This window comes from Pleurodeles waltl, chromosome 9 (genome assembly GCF_031143425.1).
Source record: "Pleurodeles waltl isolate 20211129_DDA chromosome 9, aPleWal1.hap1.20221129, whole genome shotgun sequence".
In the NCBI taxonomy this organism is placed as follows: Eukaryota; Metazoa; Chordata; class Amphibia; order Caudata; family Salamandridae; genus Pleurodeles; species Pleurodeles waltl.
In genome coordinates, this window is record NC_090448.1 from 113,162,177 (window position 1) to 113,188,193 (window position 26,017).

Genomic DNA, 26,017 nt, shown 5'->3' on the forward strand with positions numbered 1-26,017 from the left:
GGCACACCAGTGTTAACTATACTTTCCTTAAAAAAACATAATCCTTAGGAATGAGGCCATAAAAGCAAATGTACATGAATGAGGATGAGAGTAAGGAGTTATGAATGTCAACATGTTATTCACACCATCCATTTTTTTCGGGCTTTGTATGAAGGCCTTCTTTCAACAGGAAGCAAGAAACCGGTCTAATAACTATTTATCACACAAAGTAGTTCTTCTCAATTTCTCTTCAATAGGATGTGTGTAGGATACATTCAGATGTCCTGATGTGTTTATGTACACTTTGCTTATTATCAAAGTATTTTAAATTTCAGTGGTGATACTTCTATGTCCCTCTATAACGTCCATGCAACAACTAGAATTAAAGAGAAAGTGCAAGTTTGGCTATCCTAAGAATCAGAGGTTTTATTGCTGATAACCATTAGTCTTAACTATCTACGCATATTTGTAATAGTTAATCTCTTCTTTTTTTAGTTAATGACATGTATTGTCAGTTTAAGGTGTAAAATAATACTTATATTTTATCTTTTAAAGACAGTCCCTATCAGTTAACTATTGCCACCAGAACTGCAAAAATTTTTGACCAAACTATTCTAATCTGCATAGAGTAGTTAATAAAACAAAGAAACATAACCCAAACCGACTAAGATCCATCATGAAATGGACCCATTTCAACAAGCCCAACTTCTAATCCTTATTGAAAATTGGTTAAGACCCAAACCTTCATTGTGCTTTAATGAATCCATTCCAGTGTTCCATTTACACTGACAGCTTACCTAAGACTGCCTGTGTTGAAGACAGTGCACGCCTCATGTACTCATGAAGGATGTTGCTGGCTGCTATGCTTAGCATACAGATCCTCACTGCCTTGACCACATAGGTAGTTGCATGCTTGCAGTCACCCAGAAGAGCTGCATGGTAAATCAAGCAAGAAAGGTGCCGGCAAAGCTGCAGAATTCAGCAATGGATGTCCAACTTGGACTTCTTCTTCATGTGCTGAAGCCACACAATCAATTTCAGGAAATGGTAATAGGCAAGATTCATTAACTGCCATTTATAAGATAGTGATCTGTCCAGAAAGTGTACCTGATGTTCCCAACCAAAGGTGAAGCACAGTATTTTCCTGTGGTCATTTACTGTTTGAATTATATATTAGGAGGCTTTTCCAAGTGATGGATGCATCACAGATACATTAGTTCTCTTATTCTTCTATCATCTTTGTCACTTTGCTGCTATTTCTGTCCCTGATTTTCCTGTTTGTAGTTGTAACGTCTACCGCACTTGCTTCTGAATATTCATTAGCTTCATCCTCTTCCCTGGAGTCAGGGGGAGTTTGGTTACTTGCTAAAAATGTGTGCATTAATATTCATCTTCATCTCAATCAAAAAGAGCAAAAGATTGCAAAGCAGGTTTTTAACCCTTTTTGTTTGCTTCTCTGAAATACAGGGAGTGCAGAATTATTAGGCAAATTAGTATTTTGACCACATCATCCTCTTTATGCATGTTGTCTTACTCCAAGCTGTATAGGCTCGAAAGCCTACAACCAATTAAGCATATTAGGTGATGTGCATCTCTGTAATGAGAAGGGGTGTGGTCTAATGACATCAACACCCTATATCAGGTGTGCATAATTATTAGGCAACTTCCTTTCCTTTGGCAAAATGGGTCAAAAGAAGGACTTGACAGGCTCAGAAAAGTCAAAAATAGTGAGATATCTTGCAGAGGGATGCAGCACTCTTAAAATTGCAAAGCTTCTGAAGCGTGATCATCAAACAATCAAGCGTTTCATTCAAAATAGTCAACAGGGTCGCAAGAAGCGTGTGGAAAAACCAAGGCGCAAAATAACTGCCCATGAACTGAGAAAAGTCAAGCGTGCAGCTGCCACGATGCCACTTGCCACCAGTTGGGCCATATTTCAGAGCTGCAACATCACTGGAGTGCCCAAAAGCACAAGGTGTGCAATACTCAGAGACATGGCCAAGGTAAGAAAGGCTGAAAGACGACCACCACTGAACAAGACACACAAGCTGAAACGTCAAGACTGGGCCAAGAAATATCTCAAGACTGATTTTTCTAAGGTTTTATGGACTGATGAAATGAGAGTGAGTCTAGATGGGCCAGATGGATGGGCCCGTGGCTGGATTGGTAAAGGGCAGAGAGCTCCAGTCCGACTCAGACGCCAGCAAGGTGGAGGTGGAGTACTGGTTTGGGCTGGTATCATCAAAGATGAGCTTGTGGGGCCTTTTCGGGTTGAGGATGGAGTCAAGCTCAACTCCCAGTCCTACTGCCAGTTCCTGGAAGACACCTTCTTCAAGCAGTGGTACAGGAAGAAGTCTGCATCCTTCAAGAAAAACATGATTTTCATGCAGGACAATGCTCCATCACACGCGTCCAAGTACTCCACAGCGTGGCTGGCAAGAAAGGGTATAAAAGAAGGAAATCTAATGACATGGCCTCCTTGTTCACCTGATCTGAACCCCATTGAGAACCTGTGGTCCATCATCAAATGTGAGATTTACAAGGAGGGAAAACAGTACACCTCTCTGAACAGTGTCTGGGAGGCTGTGGTTGCTGCTGCACGCAATGTTGATGGTGAACAGATCAAAACACTGACAGAATCCATGGATGGCAGGCTTTTGAGTGTCCTTGCAAAGAAAGGTGGCTATATTGGTCACTGATTTGTTTTTGTTTTGTTTTTGAATGTCAGAAATGTATATTTGTGAATGTTGAGATGTTATATTGGTTTCACTGGTAATAATAAATAATTGAAATGGGTATATATTTTTTTTTGTTAAGTTGCCTAATAATTATGCACAGTAATAGTCACCTGCACACACAGATATCCCCCTAACATAGCTAAAACTAAAAACAAACTACAAACTACTTCCAAAAATATTCAGCTTTGATATTAATGAGTTTTTTGGGTTCATTGAGAACATGGTTGTTGTTCAATAATAAAATTAATCCTCAAAAATACAACTTGCCTAATAATTCTGCACTCCCTGTAGATCCTCCTAAGGAGCAATTTCACTGTAATATTAAGTGTAGGATAGCACAGTAACAACTAAAGGAATCACACTTTCTTTAGGCATTGAAGAAGGGGACTAAACAAACTTTCTCAGCATCTTGTTCCTGACATCCAGCCAGCTAAATAAAACTCTCACCATGTTGGTGGCGTCACCATCCTAGCATTGTTCCCCAAAGCCTCAGCGCAACTCCTCTCAAGGTCATTTTACACAATGGTGTTGGCCTTTCTAAGTAAGCAAAAAAAATCAGAACACATTACACACATTTTAGGAGATCTTCACTGGCCAGCATCGAGCTAGGATTCACCAGGTAGCAGGGTAGAAGCATCTTGTGCTTCTGCCCTGCTATCTAAGAAGTCACCTCTGAAATACAACAGTAATACAAAAAATCTATGCTTCTTCGTGAAAAGGCCCATGACAAAAAAAAAAAAAAAACTCACAACCAAACCTACAGCCTATCTGAAGAACTCATATCGAATTCAAACTTACTATTCTTCTCCGAGGCTCTAAACATTCACCTATTCTGTCTTCACCTGTAACCAGATAACTAATGGACCCCTCCTATTTTACTGCCGCAACTGTGCCTTGCTTGATTGTTTTTGTAGTTTTACCTACAGCCTCTTCTACAATTGTGTATAGGTCCTCCTTGTGTTGTTAGCAAGTTCTATGTAATCTGGTGTTTATGTTAAGTGCTCTGCTGCCCAAGTGGTAAGGTCCACGTCATATAAATACCAAAGTGAAATAAATAACAAATAAAGCTCATTTTACAAGTATACTTAATGGAACAGAGGTAGATTTACAATATTTAATTTTTATTGAATTTTTCTGAGAAAGGAAATACACATTATTTTCCATAAAATGCCATAAAAATTAAACCAAAACATTAATTGAAATGAAATATACACAACTTGCCCCTTTCTGGAGAATATCCCATTTTGTGGGTAGTACCCTTGCAGCAGGACTCCATCTATTTACTAATCACCTTCAATGATTTGATACACACCATCACAATGTAAACCAAACAAAAACACATTTCTAGTGAAAAATGTAAATATGCCCAGGTGCTGATCAAACAGTGCATCAGGCAAAAACAGCAAACACCTAGCAGGCAACGAAAAAACTCTAAGAATTTGTGTAGATGCCTGTCTGGGGGAACTCCTCCCTGAACACTTCTACCCTTTATGCTGAGATGACATAAAGACCCATAAAGTTGTATTTAATTGTCTGTGGTGAGGGTTATAGAATGTTGTCCACTCACCTGGCAATTGTAATACAATACATGCAACTGTACACAAAAGAAGTGAGAAACATGGACTGTGGGGCTGGCACCTTACCAACACAACAGTGCCCCAATAGTGAGTGTGACTAGTATGAGGTAAAACCACAGTCCCGTGTGAAATCAACTGAGCCAGTGAATGGCACCAAGGTTTTAATGCTGATTGCAGCTTTGCAAAGCCAAAGCAGTTTTGAGTTCTCTTAATAAGAATGTCCATGAAAATTTACTTCCACCAAACCTTCAAAAAAAGTATATGGCACTGTGTTAACTCAAACGTTTGTTAAAGTATCGAGATTTAAATAGCCTGAATCATAAAGTATCATAGTCATTATTCTATTCTGGCAAGTAGTCATCAGGTAACAGCTGTTGCTGTGCAATAGATTGATAATAATTGCAAACAGGGCATTTCAATGTTATACTCAATAGATCTCCAACAATGTGTGATGACATCAATGTATTCTATGGATGAAGATGTTTACATTTCATTTTCTTTCACACTAACCCTGCAACCCTGCAAGGCAAGGTCAATCTTCAACCAAACATATATTTAGCAGTGTTTAGCACAATATGCCATTCAGTGGTCAGATAACATAAACGCATTGGGAGGACACCCCAATGCACTAATCAATGGAAGCCTATTGAGCAATGCCTGATTATAACAAGATATACTTCCCATTGCAGACAACAGAGTTGATAAAATCATACAGAGGACAGAACATTCCAGGTATCAGCTTGTAATTAAGAAGATAAAAGTACTTTCATGAAGTACAGAGGTTATATCATTCAGTTTTCTGACAAGTGGTCATTTATGCTTGCTGATTGCTAATGTCTTAAGTGTTCATGTGTGTTTGTTGTCTGTATCCTCTGGTTGCTGAAAGTTTATCTTGGGCCCAATTCAGCAGCACTAATGCAGGGATCCTCTGCACTTCTCATGCTGTATAATGACAAGAGTGTGCTTGAATACACTACTGAATTAATGATTCATGACATTCATTCGTCTCACTTGCAAGTTGGTGGGCTAACTATGATGAGATGCTAATCATATAGCTGAGGATATATGGGCAACTCTTGCATAGAATGATGTTGACAGCTATAAGAAAGAGTGAGATTCTAGTGAGATATCACAAGTCAGTTTATTGTATTCGACCTCCATTACGGAATGGAAGGTCAGATCAATTTCAGTGGAATTCATTTCTTGTTGTTCCACTACAAATTCATGAATGTGCATGTGTTTGCTTATTGACTGAGAAAAGATTAAAATCCGACTCCCTCCAATGAACTTGAAAACAGTCTGACACTCCACTGTAAAGGCATGTCAGGCATCATCAAGTATTTAATTCCACCTATGTGTCTGTGATGCACTTTGCTCGAGGCAGCTTCTTGTAATGTTAGTGTACCTGGTTCTTGTCCTACAAATTTCTGATTAGAAGGAAAAATCATCCTTAACTTTTTTGTGGTGGCAATCAGGTATCTAAAATACGTTACACTCTTACAGTATTTATTAAATATATTTTTACTGTTTTGTTTTGGACAAATCTTTACAAAAGAAACATTCCAAAACAAAAATGCAAGGAAAAAGGGAGTTCCATTTCTTCAGAGGTTTAGGGAGGGCTGGATTCTACATCTACCAGTGTCACTGCTGAAAATTAAATACCCCCAGCATGGAACCAACCATTATACTGTTCACTCTCTTCACATTCTTCCATTCATACAATCTGACCTCGTAGATTATTTTGCTTTTTGCTTTTGAGCCTCTATTGGATGCTTAAAATATTCTAAGTGCAAATATGGTTTGATCATATCGAAAAACTACCAAATACAGATTAACAAATAGTACATATTGTGGGAACAAAACACTCAAACAAGATTTAGCATAATCCATGGAGTGAATGTGATCACATGATGCTATGTGAATGTGCAGAATACAGTTATGCTTTGCAATATGTTTATGATAGTTTGAGATGAGACGACTGAATGATCTGGCATACCAGTTCAGCATATTAGTGATGAGAGGATGCCAAGATGGACTTGTTTGTAAATGCAGGTCCCTGGTGAATGGGATTAAAGTGAACGGGTTGGCCATCAGGAATCTCAGGTAATGATGAGTGGATGGGTTGGGCACTGTTAGGGTTCATGCAGGTCTAATCTACCACATTTATTGTCTGTTAGAAAACTCCACTTTGCAGAAGTAAACAGATTGGAGGCGTTGTCTGTTTGGTGCTATTGGCATTCAGATGTTCAGAATTTTGGAAAACCGGTTAGGCTCCTGATGCAGCAGCTCCCGTCACGTTTTCCAAGGTAGGTTGAAGGACGTAATGGAATGTCCAGTGTATGGCACTTTGGAACAGGTCAGAGAGTTCTATGCATGGATGGGATACGTAGAGCTGCCATTGGGTTCCGCTGTGCCTTTATCCTTGGAGCCAGTGTAAGCTCCAATGAAAGAGCCATCTTCGTTAAACTGTCCGTGATCTCCATCACCATAATCAACCAGGCTGTCTCCACTTACGGATGCCTTAATGTCCCGCCCTAAGGACTCCAAACTTCCCTGGAGAGGCTTTTCATCACTGTCACTGGAGGGAGAAAGGAAAATATGAGCTGGAAACCTAGCCTGGACAGCTTTCAAGATATTAGCAATTCTTTGGCTATAGAAGAATACCTATTTTCAAAGAAAGCGATCAGTTTTTACAAATGTAGCAATTGCTTTCAATACATTACATCACATAGGGTTCTAATTCTGCATAAGAGTTCAACTAAGTGCTTCTGTTACACATTTATTCACATAAAACATGTTCAATTTATTCTGACCAGTGAGAAAACATTCTCAATTTTTTTGTTCTCAAAAGCTGACATTTTTAATTAGGATCTCATCAAACAATTGCTTACAGTATCAAAAATACATCTGTAATAAATTGTATTCGTTTGTACAATCAGGTCCTGGTGTACAAAACACTAGTCTCGAAACCCTGGTCACAATTTGCAATGAGTATTTTGTAGCCAGTGTGGATTTTTGTGAACTGACTCAAGAAATAATAGTTAGTTCGCAAAATCCCCATTCAGATTAGGTTGCTATTTTACCTACCTCTGAATCGTAATAATGTTGCAAATTGTGACTTACTCTGACTGGATGACAGGAAAACAGATCTGTGTTTAAAAGAGAAGTTTGGTCGGGGACACCTTAGATCACCGCCTATTCCTCAACAAACTTTCTGTTTTTTAAGTCACAAAGAGTAATGTCTCCTCTTCCCTTTTGTGAAAGGATTACCATGGTAACTCCAGAGTCTGTACACTTTCAGTGTTCTATTAGATGTCAAGGACAAAACATTGATACACCTCATTAACAAATCAGTAAGCAGAAGGGAGATCTACATACAACATGCCTCTTCCAAATAGTGATTCATCTTGAAGTTGCCAATCCATTTTATTAGTCACCAATTATTTACAGATTCCTAAAATGGAATTCGCGCAGAAAAATGTTTTTACGATTACAAACAGTCAGAATCACTATTAGTGGCCATAATCACAATTTATAAATTAAACCCTAGATTCTTATGAACATTTAAATAAATAGTTTTTCCCCAATTACTACAAATAGCTACAAACTTGCTCACCCTCTCACTTTTTACACTAGCCACATCCATGCATTTATCCTTCCAAGAAATTCACCTATGCATATGTTCAATCCTTATGTCATGAAGACAGTAGACATCTGTCGCAAATGAAATTAATGGAAGATAAATCTTTGTTATAAACCTAAAGCAGGTCCCAAAGCAGTGACTAGAAACCCAGGGCAAGCTAATTACCCCAAGTGCATATGTCACTATCCCATAGCGTGCATTATGTCTTATTCAAAATAAATAATTGTACGACCAGTAGTACTGGAACAATTTTAGACAGAGGGTGTTGTTATCATTTTACGTCACTGAACTCATAAGGACTGTTAAAGGGCCACGTTTTGCACAAAGAACAAGTGAGGCCAAACCTTTTCAGAAAGAGAGTGGTAAGGGAGCAGTGTGTAGCAGGTGGCAAATTTTGGACTATACTGTCGCAAATAATCTATTCAACATAGTATGGTATTTCATTGTCATTTACTCACGGCAAATTATCCATCGGAATGGCCACTAATTTTGCACATATGCAGTGTTACTGATATAGCTATATAGACACAAATAATAATGAGGATTTGGCGTCGCCAAGTAAATTGTCTTGAATTGCTTAGTTTCCATCATACCTTAGAATTACCAAAAAAGGCTTTCCTGAGTGCTGACACGATTTTAAATATGTATACAATTCATTTATAGGAATTTAAATGTTGGTGTGTGTTAGATAAAAAGCCTTTCCCTTCACACCAGCAGGAGTGCCACATTATTCGCGTTACAAAATCTTCTCACTTTGCAGTCAAAGAAAGAAAACACCAGTCGCCATGTTAAAAGAAGCAGCAGCAGTGTCTAAAAAGGCAACACCTGACATTTGACCTTTGTCTTAAATGTGACGGGATGAAAAAAAAAGGTAGACATCTTTATTGCTTATTCACCTTCTGAACTCCAGCTTAGTTATTATAGGGGTGGTGGAGCACCAAAGCACCTCACTTCCAGCGCTTATGAGTAGATCTATCGCCAATGACCAACCTAGACACTACAGACAGTTTAGCAACATGGAGGAGGAATGACATGCAGTGAGAGTTCTCTGAGACTGCCTACAATTGTATTTTGTAAGTCTGCGCCGCTTTTGCGTCATAAAATTATGGAAATGCGGCGCTAAAAAAGTATAAATGCGGGCCTATGTTTTTTTCAGTTACCATTCAATGCAGAGATACAGGGAGGTTCCGTGAACTGCAACTGCTGTACGAGGTGGAAGCATTACAAATGCAAATGTGTAGCATAGCTATACGAGGTGCAGAGCAGAAGACACTTTGTGACTGACCATGAGCTTCAAAAGAATATCGACCTATACCGGCTTAAACGGTCAGTGATGTGCATCTGTGTTTTTTTTTACGTCCTACAGTTTGACAGCGAAAACCAAAATGACCAAAGAACATAAACCACAAAAGTTTAAGGAAAAGTAACAGCCCTTGAAATGCAAGGGTCTAAAACAGCGTGAAGGTTAACATTTAAGAAACCACAGAGGCAGAATCCAAAAATCTTAAGGTTTTTTTTGCCTTGCTGTTCACTTGGGAATTGAAACTGACCTTTATGAAAATGGTATCATCTGCATTCCAGTCTTAGGCTATGAGTACAGCCATTAAACAATGTCTTAGATATGATCAATGTGGTCATTAAAAAGAATCAAGTAAAATGCCCTGATCTCTCATGGGCTTTCTAAACACAAGTTTAAATGGCCCATCAGTCCAATTAGGAACCCTTCCTTTGCACTAGTACACCAGAACGCCTGGTAATTAATAACAAATATAGTTTATGTATTGTTTCAGCTCAAAAACATAAGTTGTACAGTATAAAAACAATAAAAACCACAGTTCAATACAGGAAATCATCAGGAAATAACATTGCTTTGGCGAGTACATATAATATTATGTTATGAAACAATTGACACTCAAGAAACGTTTAAACATGTTACGAACTCCTTCATGTCATCTAAAAAACACAGTAAGATCCTGCTAAAATGATAAAGACATCAAGCAAAAGACTCACTGTATAAATTTAAGTCACCAAAATAGGTAAACAAATTCGAGGAAGGTACCGAAAGCATATAAAAGCATGCAAGGCTGTTGGAAAATGGGTTATTGGTAAGGGCAGGTAGGTACCTACACTTAGCAATAGCCTCCACTTAGGTCCAGTTAGGTCTCAGTAAATTAAACCCAGCTCAACCCTTGGTAGCTTGGCAACGAGCAACAAGGCTTAACTTAGGAGACAGAGTTTAAAGCATTCAAATATCACAAAACAGTAATTAATTAAAACACAGGAAACAGTTTAAAAATCCAAAACCAATATATATACATAGATTACATTTTTATCTTTAAAATGACACAAAAATGAATAAAATCGGATAAGGGGAACCAGAGATATGAATTTTTAAAGAATTATTGTTTTTTAGCGCCTAGAAACAAAAAGCGCCAATCGGGTCATCTGGTTGCACCTCACCCGGTCAAAGTTTAAGGCCGACCGCGATGGAGCCCTGCTCGGCTACAGCTCGAGGGAGGCCTCGGTCAAAATTTTACCTTTGGACTTAGTCTCTTTTCCGAAGATTTTCTTCAGCGGGACGAACCTGCCAGTCAATCTGACCTCCTGGAACTCTTCTCCAGATACGCGTCGCGGAAATCCTTGGTGGAGATTTTTACCTTTGGACTTAGTCGTTTTTTCGAGGTGAAAATCATTCGACCGGGGCAAACCTGGATCTTGATCCGACGTACCTGGAGCCCTCCTTGGATACGCTGGCTGGGAGGTCCAGGTCAACATTTTACCTTCGGTCTTAGTCTCTTTTTTGCAAATCAGTCCGGATCGCGGTTGAGGCAAGCCAGCTAGAGTTGCCGCGGCGGGTCGGTCCCTCTATGGAGCTTTTTTTCAAAAGTACTCTTAACTTCTCCAAAGTTCTGGGGCTTCTCCCAGATGTTCAAGGTTCTTTTGGGGTCCGCAGCTCACCCCAATGGTCCAGAAGCCCTGAGATGGTCCTTGGGGGTGCGGTCTACAACTCCCAGAATGCACCTGGCACAAACTCCTTTTTGGCCACTGGGCAGTGGTCAGCTGGTTGAATTCTTCAGGAGTTGGTGCAGGGGACTCTGGTTAGCAATTTTCCACCTGTAGCAAACAGGGAGTCCCTCCTTGAACCAGTTGAAGCCAGGCAAAGTCCTTCTTGTGGTGAAGCCCAAGTGTGCAGCTGGTGCAGTCCTTCTGAGTGCAGGTTCCAGGTGCAGGCCAGGGGTCCAGCAGGGCAGACCTTCTTCTTCTGTACTTCTTCCTGGTAGGGATGTGGTGTGGGTGCAGGTCTGCCAGTTGTATCCTTGCTCCTGGGTGAAAAACAGGGGGGTCCTGATTCTCCAATCAGGTGCAGGGTCCTTCCCCCTGTGATGACCACTTCCTGGGAAGTGTGGCAAAAATCAATCCCAGGAGGGAACATTCTTCAAAAATCCATCATGGCTGAATCTGATTTTTGGAGGTTACATTTGGCTGAGCCCACCCACTGGTGTGGCTAAAAATCATAAACACACCCCTCTCCTGCCCTCTCCTAATCTAATCAAGGGGACACCTAGTTGTCTGGGGTTGCAGGATGTGGGGGTGTTGCTGGGTTGCTCCAAATGTCCTTCTCTGCCTTTGAAGACCAGTTTGGCAGCCCTCACCCTTCCTGCCTCACCATCTGCTGAGGGGAAATTCCCTCCCACAGGCACATCTCTTTGTGTGAAGTCAGGCCACTTCACACTTCATCAAGGCAGCCTGGCCAGGCTGCCAGAGGCTGGCCAATCAGAGCACAGCAGCAAAAACAATGCAGGGCTGAAATGGGCAACTTTTCAGGTAAAGTTTAAAACTCTTTACCTGAACAGGTTATATTAAATCCACCAACTGGAAGTTGTGGGATTTATTATAACAATTAATGTGATACCAAACTCTTGGTATCCATTACTTAAGGGGACTTTAAAAATTAAAATAAAGTCTCCCCATTCTAGCCTATGAAGGCCATTCACTACAATGAGGGAAAAACAAATGTGGCTGTTTTTACCTCACCAGGGCTTATAAAACTATTTTTATAAGGTCCCTGCTTATAGGTACATGGTACCCAGCCCTAGAGGCACATAGGGCACACCTTAGGGGTGATGTATATGTAAACATAAGGTAGTTTAAGACTTTGGAACTACTTTTAATTCCAAAGTCACATATTCATATAACTTTAACTTAAAAGCAGCCAGCAAGGCAGGCCTGCCTTTAAAATGACACTGGGCACCTCAGCAGTGCACCTATGGGTGCACTACCTATGCTGTGGTCCCTAAACCTACATGCCCTACCATATACTAGGGACTTATAGGTAGGTTGCCGTAGCCAATTATAATTAGCCTAATTTACATATCGATTTTACACAGAGCACAGGCCCTGGGACTGGTTAGCAGTACCCAGGGCACCATCAGAATCAGGAAAACACCAGCCAAAAGTGGAAAATGGGGGCAAAAAGTTAGGGGGCCTCTGCAATCAGCCCTGTTTTCTCACAAAGGCTATATGGTCTAAACTAATAATGATTGAAAATTGGATTTGGGGGAAGTCTTGGAGTCAGCCGTACATTTGGATCACTAAAGGCTATGTCTAACGATTTCTCAAAAGAACTGACTCAAATCAGATAGCTGAAAAGTAACTTTACTCAACAGTCTGAGAACTAAGGGGCATATTTATAGGCTTCTAGCTCCACCTTACGCCACATTAACATAATTTATTTTGACGTTAATGTGGCCCAACGAGGACAAAATCCCTGTGCCGTATTTACAGTGGCGCAATGCATGCATTGCGCCACTCTGTAACCCATTGTGCTACATCATGCCTGGTGCAGGAATAATGTATGCAAAGGGGGCATTCACCCATTAGGGGAGCTGGAAAAATTGCGTAAGGAAATCTGTGAGATTTCCTCACGCCATTTTTTATGGCATTTTTAACGCCTGCTCAAGATCAGGCCTTAAAAGGGGCCCTCAATATTTTGGCGCTACTCCTGCAGTGTACATCAATAGTGTCATGAAGGATGATGCTATTGCCCCACCCTGTGTCATGGTGCGCCATATTTTAAAAACAGCACACACATGGTGGCAGTAGGGGGTGCTAAGGGGTGCAGGGAAAGTGGCGCTGCACTCAGTCCAGCACTACCGTCCATAAATCTGCCCCTGAATTATTCATTATTGGGTAGAGGAGCCAGCCTCAAAAGTCAGCTTGCCATCTCAAAGACTGCACAAAATTGCAAAGCCTGCTGATTTGCAACCTCATATATATATTTAAAGCTTTGCAAAGTTTACAATCTGTGAAGCTTGTGAAGTTTTTATAAAAATAGAGGCAACTTTACCAGCTATCGGGTGGTGACCCGCTGGCTCTCAGGCAGGCTGGCAAAAATGCCAGTTGTGCACAACAGGCTGCAAAAATATTCCCAGATGGATGTGAGCAAACTATCAACTTTGATGATGAGTAATTCATAACTCTTAATATGTTTTGTATTGTATCAGCCATTTTATCCGTAACTAAGACAGGTTTTCGGGTAATCTAGGTCCCAGTTCATGCTACATTTCTAGCCACCTTTAACGTGAGCATACAAAACAGCTTTTTTTCAGCATTTTGCAATGGGACTTCTCTTTTACCTGTACTTTTTCAGAGAATATACTAGTTATGCTTTTTGGTCACTCTAGATCTTGTGGTACTGCTTCTGCAGTTTTTTGTTGGGCTCTCAAACTGTGTGTAATTTCCCCAGGAACAGAGAGGGTTGGTGAAGGGTGGATTACAAGTGCAAAGCACTACTGATTTTGTTACTTTTGGCTGATATTGCAGCACATCCACAAAACCGGCCCCCAGGCACAAAACGAGTTCCCCCCATCTGAAAAAAACAGACCCCACCCTCCTGCGAAAACACCCGATGCCCACTACGGCCAGTCCGGCCCTCTTCTAACTACTTTATATTATTTATCTAGGGGGCTCAGTAGCACGCTGCTCACTGTCACTTATAAGCCTCAGAGTAAATTGCAAGAAAAAAGTTGGTAAACCCTTAAGTATCATTCATCGGACCCTATTAGACTTGGCATCCTTGGCGTGGTCTCCCCTAACTTTTTGCCTCTGTTTCCCAGGTTGTTGATGTGTGCTGGACTCTGTTTTTGCTGTTTTTGTTACTCTGTTCACTTTACCACTGCTGTCCAGTGCTAAAGTGCAAGTGCTCCTATATAAAATGTGTATGTACTGTATTGGCTTTCCATGATTGACATATTTGATTTACTGGTACGTCCCTAGTACAGTGCACGAGAGGTGCCCAGGGCCTGTAAAGCAAATGCTACTAGTGGACCTACAGCACTGGTGTGCCACCCACATTAGTAGCCCTGTAAACATGGCTCAGACCTGCCAATGCAGTGTCTGTGTGTGCAGTTTCAAACTGCCAATTCGACTTGGCAAGTGTACCCACATGCCAGGCCTAAACCTTCCCTTTTCTTACATGTTCGACATCCCTACGGTAGGCCCTAGGTAGCCCCATGGGCAGGGTTCAGTGTATGTTTAAAGTAGGACATATACAAATGTGTTTTATATGTCCTGACAGTGAAATAAAGCCAAATTCTGTTTTCACTGTTTCAAGGCCTATCTCTCTCATAGGTTAACATGGTGGCTGCCTTTAAGTATGTTTAAAGCGTAGATTGCATTCGGGAGAAGATAGACATGTGGAGTTTATGGTCTCTGAACTCACAATTTAAAAATACATCTTTTAGTAAACTTGGTTTTGAGATTGTGTGTTTGAAAATGCCACTTTTAGAAAGTAGGCATTTTCTTGCTTAAACCAATCTGTTACTCTGCCGGTTTGTGGATTCCCTGTCTGGGTTAGTTTGACAGTTGGGCTGTTGGTACACCTCTGTAGATAGTGACACAAAGGGAGCTGGGGTGCGGCCTGCATATCCTGTTGAGCCATCTGTGCTTGGAGGGAGGTGAGGAGTGGTCAATTACACCCGTAAGAGCTGTGCCTGTCCTCACACAATGCAGTCTCCAGCCCCCTGGTATGAGTCTCAGGCCTGGCCTGGGGAAGGCAGGATTTCACAAACAAGACAGAGTTTCTTTTGAAGTAGGCCTACTTCAAAGGCAGAACTGGGTAAAAGAAGGGCACCTGGAAATTAGATCACTTCTGTAAATCAAGAGGAACCTCTGCCAAGGAGAAGAGCTGAAGATCTGAGGAGAGGTGCTGCCCTGTCTGTGAGTGTGCTTCGTGGAGATATCCTTCCAGTTGCTGCTTCTGCCTGTGAAAGGGGACAAAGACTGGACTTTGTTGTGCATTCCTGCTTGTGAAGAAATATCCAAGGGCTTGACCTGAGCTTGTCTCCTGTTGTTGAAGTCTCAGGGCCATTAAAGACTCCCCTTGCCTACCCCTGGACTCTCTGTTGAGACTCTTGCCCTGACAAGTGGTGCCCTATCCAGTTCCTGAGCCCTTGAAAGGTGAAGCTGGCAGACCAAGACTGAAAATCCATGCACATACCGCTGTGCGGGGAGATTTTTGATGCACCTTCCGAGACGCAGCAGAGACACGATGCACCATGGGCTTTGCGTCTGAAATCTATGCTCTACCGGCATCACGGCTGGAAGACCGACGCAACGCGGCTGGAGAAACGATGCACAACACCCACTGATGGAGGCTGATTATGTTGCAACCCACACAGCGAGGTTTTATGATACCGTGCAGCCGGATTTTCGATGCAACATTGCTGGGCGCAGAAAAAGGACGCAAAGCCTGCCCTGACCCAAGGTGCCTGTCAGGATAGATGCATCACTCTCCTGCGGAGAGAAGAAACGACGCACGCCGACCCGACCGGAGGAGGAACAACGCATGGTCTCGCTTGCGGGTGAGAAATCAACGCATCGCTGCCCTTTTCCGACACACACTTGCCCATGCATTGTTATTTTGACTCTACCCAGGTACTTTTGAACACTGATAGTGTTTGTACTGTTTTCTCAATGATTTAAGACTCTTTTTGCTATTTAAATTCATAACTTGACTGGAGTTTGTTGGATTCTTGTCATTTTGGTCTTGTTTTGTTTAGATAAATATTACCTATTTTCCTAAACCTGTGTTGTGTTGTTTTGTAGTGTTTTAACTGAGTTACTCTGTGTGTTGCTGCAAATACTTTACACCTGGACTCTGAAGTTAAGCCTGCCTGCTCGTGCCAAGTTACCAAGGGGGTGAGCGGGGATTAGCTGAGGGTGATTCTCGTTTACCCTGTCTAGAGTGAGAGTCATTGCTTGGACAGGGGGTAACCTGACTGCCAACAAAAGACCCCATTTCTAACAGACCCCAAAAATGGAGGGACTGGTGTTAGGTGTTTGACCGGTAAACTGAAAGAGGTTCAAATATAGGGAGCATATTAACTGTAGTTTAACACAATGCAGAACAGCAAGAAAAGTAGTTGTGCTATGTGATATAAAGAGAGCAGACATGCATCCCACCTACTAAGATATGGCACACTTCTACTCCCTCCTAGCACTGGTGCACTGTGTGCTGCCTAGCACCAATTGCAAAGGTGCCTGCATTACGGGCACAATTGTTTTAGTACAAGAAGGGATACCTTCTTGCAGAAAAAAACAATCCATAGAGCTGATTGTCTCTTTCTTTGCATAATGCAGAAGGCATCACACTTACAAAGATTAAATATTATGGAGAAATAAAGATGTTTGTCCTCATTATGCCGTTTTGTGGTAAGCACAGGCTTTTGGCACAGTCCTAGATTAAGGGCCATATTTATACTTTTTGACGCACAACTGCGCCAACGCAGTTGTGCGTCAAAAATGTTACTGCCAGCTAATGCCATTCCAACGCGCCATGCGGGCGCCTTATTTATGGAATGACGTTAGCCGGCGCTGCGGACTGGTACGCGTAAAAAAAAATGACTCACACCAGGCCGCGCCGGCATATGGAAAAATGGGGGTTGTGCGTCAAAAAATGGTGCAAGTCAGGTCTGAGGCAAAAATGAGGCCTCAAACCGGACTTGCGCCATTGTTTTGACGCCCAACCCCCATTGACATGACTCCTGTCTTAGAAAAGACAGGAGTCATGCCCCTTTGCCCAATGGCCATGCCCAGGGGACATACGTCCCCTGGGCATGGCCATTGGGCATAGTGGCATGTAGGGGGCCCAAATCTGGCCCCCCATGCCACTTAAAAAAAAGAAAAAAATACTTACCCCAACTTACCTCAACTTCCCTGGGATGGGTCCCTCCACCCTTGGGTGTCCTCCTGGGGTGGGAAAGGGTGGCAGGGGTTGTCCCTGGGGGCTGGGGAGGGCACCTCTGGGCTCCTTCCGAGCCCACAGGTGCCTTAACGCCTGCCCTGACCCAGGCGTTAAAAAACGGTGCACAACAAGCTGTGCGCCGTTTTTTAAGGCCCACCCCCTCCTGAGTGTCAAAATGACGCCAGAGTATAAATAAGGCGCACGGGCCTTAAAGTCATTTTTTGGAAGGGAACGCCTACCTTACATATCATTAACGCAAGGCAGGTTCCCCCTTCCAAAAAATTACGCACATGGTGGGATTTTGACATCCGTGGGGTCGGGCGTCAAAGTATAAATATGGGGCAGGGTTTGCGCCGGATGTGTGTCAACATTTTTGACGCACATTCGGCGTAAGCAGAGTCTAAATATGCCCCTCAGTACCTTTAGTAAATCTAGGATTGTGTCAAATTCCACGCGTGGATGCCCATGAATATCCATGCTCCATTCATAGAATGCTTACCTCTTTGAAATGTAATGCAAGGCAGCACAAAGCGGTCCTTTCCTGGCATTGTAAATGTTACTGTAGCCTTTGTGCTCTCTTTGCATTGCCTTGGCAACACAAGGACAGCGCAAAGGCTTAGTGAATCTTGCACATAATCTCTAGACGATGAGGTTATCCTAATGCCATAGAGAAGAGTTTGTCAGAACCTGTTGAAATATGTACTGCATGCATTAGTTTTTCATGCAGTCCAGAAAAAATTATTTATGAAAGAGCTTGAGTCAAATAAACATGTTCATATCCCACAGAGCTAGCAACCTCTCTGGTGTCAATTTTAGCAGTGCAAATGTGAATAAAACAGTAAAACCAAACAAAAGACATCCATGGCAAGCATTAGCTATCAAACCATAAGAAATCAGGAACCTCTAGTACTTTTCAGGATACAATTGCAAGTTAAAACTGCAGTCCAGTACAAATTAGTTAGCTCCTCAGTGCCTAATAAACCAAATGGTTTCGAAGCACCATACAAGTATTTGCTCTGCTGCTGAGTCACTGGTGTCAATTATGAACCATTCTAGCATCTAGCAATCGAATATTTCAGCAATATAGCTCCTAGTTTAATTTGAGCACTGTAAAGCTAAACAGTGACTGTATGACCTGGCAGTCAAGGACCTAAAAAACCTCAAGCACTACTGAGAGCTCTACAATTATTACATCTTAATAGGTCCTATTACAACAGACCAACTAGTTTCCACCACAGACATTTGGAATTTCTATTGCAATGGAGAACTCTACAGCAATGTGATCTAGACCTAATGAGATCCTAGTACAGCCAAAAGTTATGGGACTAGTTGCAGCCCTTTAGGGCTCTTAGCATAATTGACCTTGTTTGGTTGTATCACAGATATTTAATGCTCTTAGCAGAAAAAGTGACCAGCGACATTCTAAGCAGGACAATTCCTTGTATTAGGTATTTTAGGTGTGTTGCTAGATGGGATCTGTCCATTGAATGCACCCTAATTATTTACTTTTCTGATCACCTGGTTTAAGACTTTGGGCCCTCATTACAACCCTGGCGGTCAAAGCTGGAGCACCACATAGTGCCTCAGGAGAGGCCAAGCTGGAGCACCACATAGGGCCTCAGGAGAGGCTAATTTACATGGTTTTTACCTACTTGTGTGGCCCCAGGATGGCAGGGTACAAACATTAAAAGGAAAATGTGAGGGGGAGCTGCAGGAGTGCAGCAATTTCCCCCAACAAAGCTTTTAACAGCGGACCCAACGTTTGCAGGGCCAAAGAATCCATGACCCTCCAAAATCTTCACATACTATTTCAAACACTCCCAAGACTGGAGCTTTAGCTCCACAGTCAGGAGTTTAGGGTCCTCTAAGGGCTAGTTCTGAGGCTACATTTTATGTGGCCTGAAAGTGTACAAAGATGGTAAAGAGTGCATAGTTCTCTCCAGAGGCTGGATCTATGACTGCATTTTATGTGGCCAAAAAAGGGTGCTCTCTAAGGGCTGATTTTAGTATTGCTTTTTATGGGCCTGAAAGCATATATAAATGCTCAAACACGTTATGTTAATTTTATAATGTTTTATGGAAATAATAATGCTGATAGTGGCTATTAATGACAGGTACTATGCTTTATTGACACTTATAATTGCATGTATCCACGGTTATTATTGATTACTGCACTTGCCCATACCCTGATGTTTTTTTAAATATGTGGTTTGTTGTTCTTGTAATATGGTGAACCCTTGATAAAGCCAATATACCTGGTTTATTTAAAGTGATTTAGCTCTCCAAGCATGTCTGACATTTCAAGTCATTGTGGCTTCTGTCAAACAATTAACAGTACCCCTCAGATTCCAATCACAGAGCTAAAACTAGGTATCATAACTTCTCTTGCTGAGGAACATTTGTAGATAACCAGGTAATTTTAGATGTCTGGACATTGATACTACTTAACCTCTAAAGCCAACCATGTACTGAGAGCTCCTGGTCTAAATCAGCCTGTGAGTAGTGGAAATGCCCTCTGGCAGTCAATTCAATACTTGCCGAGCTCATCACAAAACTAAACAACAAGGATACAAAGAAATATGAGTTTCAGGCTGATAGGCATATTTGAAGCCAATCACTATCATCTGATTCCACTGTCAAAATGTTACAGCTTAGAGTCAATTACAGCCTGGTTAAGTGGACCCCAGTAATTACATTACTTGCTAGGAGATAGTTAATGTTGTAGTCTGCTGCTGTACAGAACAACATAGCAATACACCTTGAAATCGATCAAAACTATAAATGTCACCAAATCATCACATGTCACTTTCACATTCACGGTTTTGTTTGATAACCTAGAAGCAATGTAGCCCGACTCTCCTCAACACCTATCCATATCTTACTGCCATGCCTAGAATAGAAAACCCTTCTTCTATATACACTGTCTAATTCTTTAAGTTACATGTACTATTCTTTGTGTAAAAGATTGCTTCCTAAACACTTCTCTCTGCCATGCTTCAGTAGAGCTAAGAAATGTGCATGTTAATGCTGAGATGTGCAGCGTATCATCTGCTGTAGACAGTGGATGGTGGAGATATGCTAGATCACTACATGAAGGGAGATGGATGGTACCAAGCACTGACACACAGATATGGAATGTGGAAATGGTGGCAAAGTGGGACACAAAAGTGAACATGGTGTTTGACTACAACTGTTAGAAATTGAGTTGTTAGTTGACTGGAGTATGAGCCCTGGTCAAGCATCAACCAGAATCCTAGTCAGAGTAAGTGTAGAAATTGGGTCTCTTGATGGCAGAGGTATGCACCCTGTCCAAGTAGGGACCACAATCCTAGTTATAGTAAATCAAATACACAACCTAAATTAACCTGTGCTCACCCTCTGGTAGCTTTGCACAGAGCATTCAGGCTTAACTTAAGAGGCAATGTTTAAAGTATTTGGGCAACACTTAAATTGCATTAAAATAAAGAATATTATTAGGAGTGAAACAAGACCAAAACAACAAAAATCCAATAAGCAGAACTTAAGATATGAATTTGTAAAGAATAAACTGCTTAGAAATCAATAGCGCTAAAAGGTTGCTTGAGGTCACACTAGACTGGGGTAAAGCCAAAAGTCAGGCCAACAGCAATGAAGGGCAGGCTCGGTACAGGATCCACATAGGGCCCGCAGAAAAGTACCTTGAATAGAGGGTCGTGTCAAGAAGATGATGTGAAGGCGATGCTTCTGTTCCGAACTGCGTGATCCGGATGATGTGCTGTTGTTGAACTGCACAGACATTGAAGTGATGCCCTTGATGTGTGGCATTGAACCCTTTGTGACTGAGGTGATGCATCATTAAGCCGAGCAACCGGAAAGAGAAGGAGATGTGCCAGTGCTGGTTGCGATTCCTCAATCACAAGCCGCACAGTCAGCGTTGAGAAGTCCTCGACCTCAGTGGTAGCAGTGATGCATCGATGTTGAGGGAGGATGCAGATGTTCCGATCAGGTGAATTTAAATGTCAGACTACTTGTTTTTTATTTCGTTATACCAGCTCACTTCTTAAAGCAGAGGAATCCACTTAGTGTAGGACCCGCAGGCTCCTTAATTAATTGGTGGTGTCTGCGATATGACAACATTACATTTCATATGAGCAAAACAAGAAGGCAATCACATTTTTGGATGTGGAAATTGTAGACCCTATTAATAGTGCCACTGGTATTTTATTTTATTTTTTCAATTTGAAAATTGACAAATTTGAAAAGTACAATAGGATCCAGAAAAAGTGCTGGCTTCATGAAATGTGAGTTCACAGAAATGGGGGTTGTATATTGCATTAGAATTAGCCCACATATAAAGTCTTGGTTGTTAACTAAAATGTGAATGCTTTCAACAGCTCTTTTTCTTTTTGTTTCTTACGGTGTCCATCAGTTCTTTGTCCTGAGAAGAACCCAGAATAAGTAGGGGTCTGAAAACTCGTCAACAATTTTACATTTAGAGAGACAGTTTAATCAGGTTTTGGCATTAAGGGAACCCATTCTTCAAAGCACTAATTTGGGTCCCTACATCCAGCTTGATGTGTTTTTTCTGACCTTTAGTGATGGCTTAAGTGATGGAGCATGGACTAGTGGAACATTTTAGTGTTGGCTCCTCCAAGTCTTCTTCTTCCTTTGTTCAAATAATCACGGAGTGGGATATAATTTTATATTTCTAGCATTTTTCTATTTTTAATGTTTAGCTGCTTGTATTATTTGTAATGTTGATTAATCAGCATGGGCTATATGCTTCCCATTAGACAATTGCACTTGAAAATGTGATTGCTAAATGTATGGTATGTTTTGTTTCCTATACTTATGATAATATTTCATAAATTCACAAAAGCTCTCTAAAAACAGTTATAACAATAGAAATAACAAAAGCGATCATGTTAATTCATTTGTGTGACCATGTGTCTGAAAGATTTGAGTTGATAATTAATGTCAGTCAACTTTCTAAATGTGGCATTTTCAGAATTGCAATTTGAAATCCGACTACACTATAACTTAGGACTTTAAATTGTGATTCCAGAGACTCCAAATGTGGAAGAATTCTCTCTTCCCATTTGGAAATTATGCTTATAAATTGTAATAAGGTAACTCTAATGTCATCCTATGGAATACATAAGCCCTGCAGGAGTGAAAAATGAATTTAAGAGTTTATTACTACAGGACATGTAAAAGTACGTATCCTGCTTTTTTAAACACATAACATCCACCCTCGGGGCTATTCAGGGCCTACCCTAAGGGTGACATATGTATTGGCATGGCAGTGTGAAACTGCACATCAAGGCTCTGCAATGGCAGGGGTGAGCTACAGTTTGAAGGCTGCTTAAGTGGATGGCACTATCATTGCTGCAGTCCCACTAGTGGCATTTATTTTACAGGCCCTGGGCATATGTAGTGCACTTTACCAGGGACTAAGTAAATTAAATATGCCAACTGCAGATAAACCAATACTACCATGTTAAAAGGAAAGAGAGAAAAAGCACTTTAGCACTAGAATATGAGTTGTAAAGTGCTAAGAGTCCTAATACCAGCAAAACAAGGTCAGAAAAGTGGAGGAGGAGACCACCCTAAGGCTGTCAGGTCTAAGATGAACTAACACTGGTAAGGACAGGTAAAGGATACATTACATAGCTTTCTAGATATTATTTCAGTGGGGAAGTATTCCAATAAATATAATTTTCGTAGCCCTAATTTATTCAGACATCTTTTATTATGTCAACAAATATACTCCCGCAATAAGTGCAAAACATACAATCTTCTATTCTGTCAGTTACCCCTTCAATCATGTTTAATGGTATATGTCTCCCTATCTTTGAACCAAATCACAAATCTATTACTTTCTTTTACTTTTTGTTCACTGTGGACCACACATTAATCCTGACATTTTGACTTTATTTCTCAAACATTAAATATCATATTCCTTTTCAATTTAGCTGTGAACATCTCTTCATTTTCATCATAACATGACCCATGCCTATCTTCAGGTTTCTAGACTAGACCACAATGCACATGTTCATTCATTTACCTGTAATCTGCGAAGGTCTCATCTTTAATGGACTGAGATTCCAGATCAGGGTGCAAATCTTCTTTTTCTTTAACTAGGAAAGAAAATGGAAATCTTGTAATGAATTTCTATATTGAAAGGGCTAATAAAATCTATCATTACAAATTGCAAGGTACTGGATGGGTGCAAACTTTGCACCAGCACTTATACTTACAAAATGGCAACAGCTCACCAGTACTGTGCAATTCTGATTTAAACCCCATAAAAGACAGATTAACAGTGCATTTCCAGTTAGAGTGGGTATAAAATTGCATGGAATTCCCAATTCGGTTGGGTTAAATGCTCCTATTTACCACCTGCTCTTACATATAATTCTAGAGCACCTTATTGTTTGAAGATTACATTACAGACTGGATAGCAAAATGTGCAATGAAAATACCTAGAGAATGTTACAAACACTAAATACTGGAATACTACTTATGTGATGTGTGATAAAGACAAAAAGCATAGAAGATTATATTGTAGCATGCTATTCTGTTGTCCAAAATGTGTGAAACAGGATTTAGAGAACATCAGAGACTGATTTGTAAAGGGAACTGGAGGAAAATTGATGAACAGAGAAGAATCAGAAGCAAGCAGTTTTAAAAGGAGCTGAAGGAAGGCTGATGAGAAAAACAATGGATGAAGCCAGAAATGTTAAAGTGGAGAAGGAGAAAAGGTGGTGGACGAGAGCTGGAAGACTTTGGTAAAAAAAATATAGGAAGAGTAATGAAAGGGTGCATGTATGTCAGGAAGCCTAAAAATAAGTCAGAAGTGGGTGGTGGTATACCCTAATAAATATTTAGGAAAAATGTCAAACAATTGTAACTATATTGCAGAGCAAAGACATCCATAGTGAAATAGCCTATTAGTAGGGACCAGTTTACAAATACCTTTCGAAAAGAAGATATTTAAGATTCGTTTTGAGCATAAAAAGTGAAGAATTGCTCCCAAAAGCTTAGGGAGAGATAGTTCCACATCCTGGTAGGCACGTCTGGAGGAGGACTGTGCCAAAGTATGTGGTTTTTTGAAAGCTATAAATTTGAAACATTCCTGTCACGCAGCCTGAAAAATCGGAATGGTACACACTTTACTTGTTACTGAATGGTTCCATCAGAGAATTTGGATATGTTTAAAAGTGGTGGGACATAAGATAGAGCTATGAATTTTCCATGAGCAAGTGCAGCATAAATTGCATTTATATAGCTCTTACTACCATTATTTATTTTTTTAAAGCTTTGTTTTTTGGCATTTTTTCATAGAAGTACAATATTTAACTGGAAGTGGTATCTCTTGGTGCATGACAAGTACATAAGTGCATATATTGCAGCTGGTTCCCAAGCATTAACAGAATTGTATCATGGCCCTTCCGCGTGTAATGCTGGCGTCCAGTATATACAATACATCGATTTGCAGTCGCGTAGCCTTGCAACCCCTCTCCCCTTTTGAGCAGAAGTTATTTGCTACCATCATTGCTATTACCCTTTAAACTATTAACACAACTAACTAAAACATGTAACAATGCAAATGGAGGGGCATTTCCATGCTGTGGTGTGGTGGGGGCTTTCAAGGGTATCTGAGCTATCTAATTTGGGAGGTCAGTATCTCTACCGTGATCCCTCCTCATTTCCAATAGAGGAGTGGGGGGTCCTCCCGGATGGTCCCAGTCACAGTCCCTGATTAACCAGTTGAGGCAGTACATATGTATTGGCATCAGAACAGTGGCCCCTGCCCCCCCACTTCTGATAATTGAGATATCGAGAACTCTCTGTTGCATGGCATGTGTTTCGTCTTTTCTCTGCTCTACATAGAGTGGGGCCATAGCCCAACACTAGCAGGGCGTGCCCTCTCCGGTTTCCAGAACCCCATCTACCTCTTGTCTCTGCGTTTTCCAAGCCTCCAATACCTCAGTCCACAATGAAGCAATAGGACGTGCACACATCCTCCGGGCCTCCTCCCTATGTAGTGTGTGTAGTTCGGCCTGGGCCCAAGTTGATACATCCTGTCTCCAGTTCGCCAGGGCCGGGCCCGTAGGGGATTTCCAGGCCATGGCAATCCCACGCCTGAGTAGTACCAGGGTTAGGTCCAAGAACCTGCTGCCAACTCTCTTAGAGGTGGGTCTAGAATATAGTACCAGCAGACAGAAGGCGAGGTCTAAGTCCAATTGCGTATCAAGGGCTCCCCCCAAAGTCTCTAGTGCTCCCCGCCAGCACCTCTGTATCTCGGGGCATTCCCATATCATGTGGTCTAAATCTGAATCTACAGCATTGCACCTGGGACATTCCCTGGGTTCGCCACCATATATTACCTTGAGTCTGTTAGGAGTCAGGTATGTTCTGTGTACATAATTGTATTGGATGTAACCGAGACGTGTTTTATGCAACACCCTAAGGGGGTATGCCAGCACTTTCTGCCACTCTGTATCCGTCAACTCCTTGCCTAGTGTCTCCTCCTATTTCGCTCTGAGCATTTGCAGGGACTCCAGGATAACCTCCTTATGGCCCTGTAAAGCCTAGCAACCAGGTGAGTATCTTCCCCTATTGTCAAGAAGAGTTGGAGTATTCTATGCATCGCTGGCCCTGCGTTCACTATAGGCCATAGTCCCCTTATACCGAGGGTCAGTGTCCGGTATAGGAGGAATTACCCCTCGGGACCCCGCCCTCCTCCACCAATGCCCTGAATGGACGCAAGACCCCTTCATGCAAGCATTCCACTAAGGTTGTCGCTCCTGGCTGAGTCCAGGCCGTCATCTGGTTCCTGGTAGGATGCAGT

The 26,017-nt window shown here is 41.5% G+C and overlaps 1 protein-coding gene across 6 annotated transcripts in view; it reads right to left on the reverse strand.

Moving 5' to 3' along the window:
• Positions 1-3,817: 3,817 nt before the first annotated feature.
• CHL1 (cell adhesion molecule L1 like) overlaps positions 3,818-26,017 on the reverse strand; it is a 434,380-nt gene continuing 412,180 nt past the window's right edge. For all 6 annotated transcript variants that reach the window (XM_069206369.1, XM_069206371.1, XM_069206370.1 and 3 more), the window contains 2 exons: positions 23,228-23,300; positions 3,818-6,872 (listed from right to left, as the gene is read on the reverse strand). In XM_069206369.1, the coding sequence (XP_069062470.1) occupies positions 6,662-6,872; positions 23,228-23,300 (284 nt within the window). In that variant the 3' untranslated portion in view covers positions 3,818-6,661. The remainder of the gene's footprint in view (positions 6,873-23,227; positions 23,301-26,017) is intronic.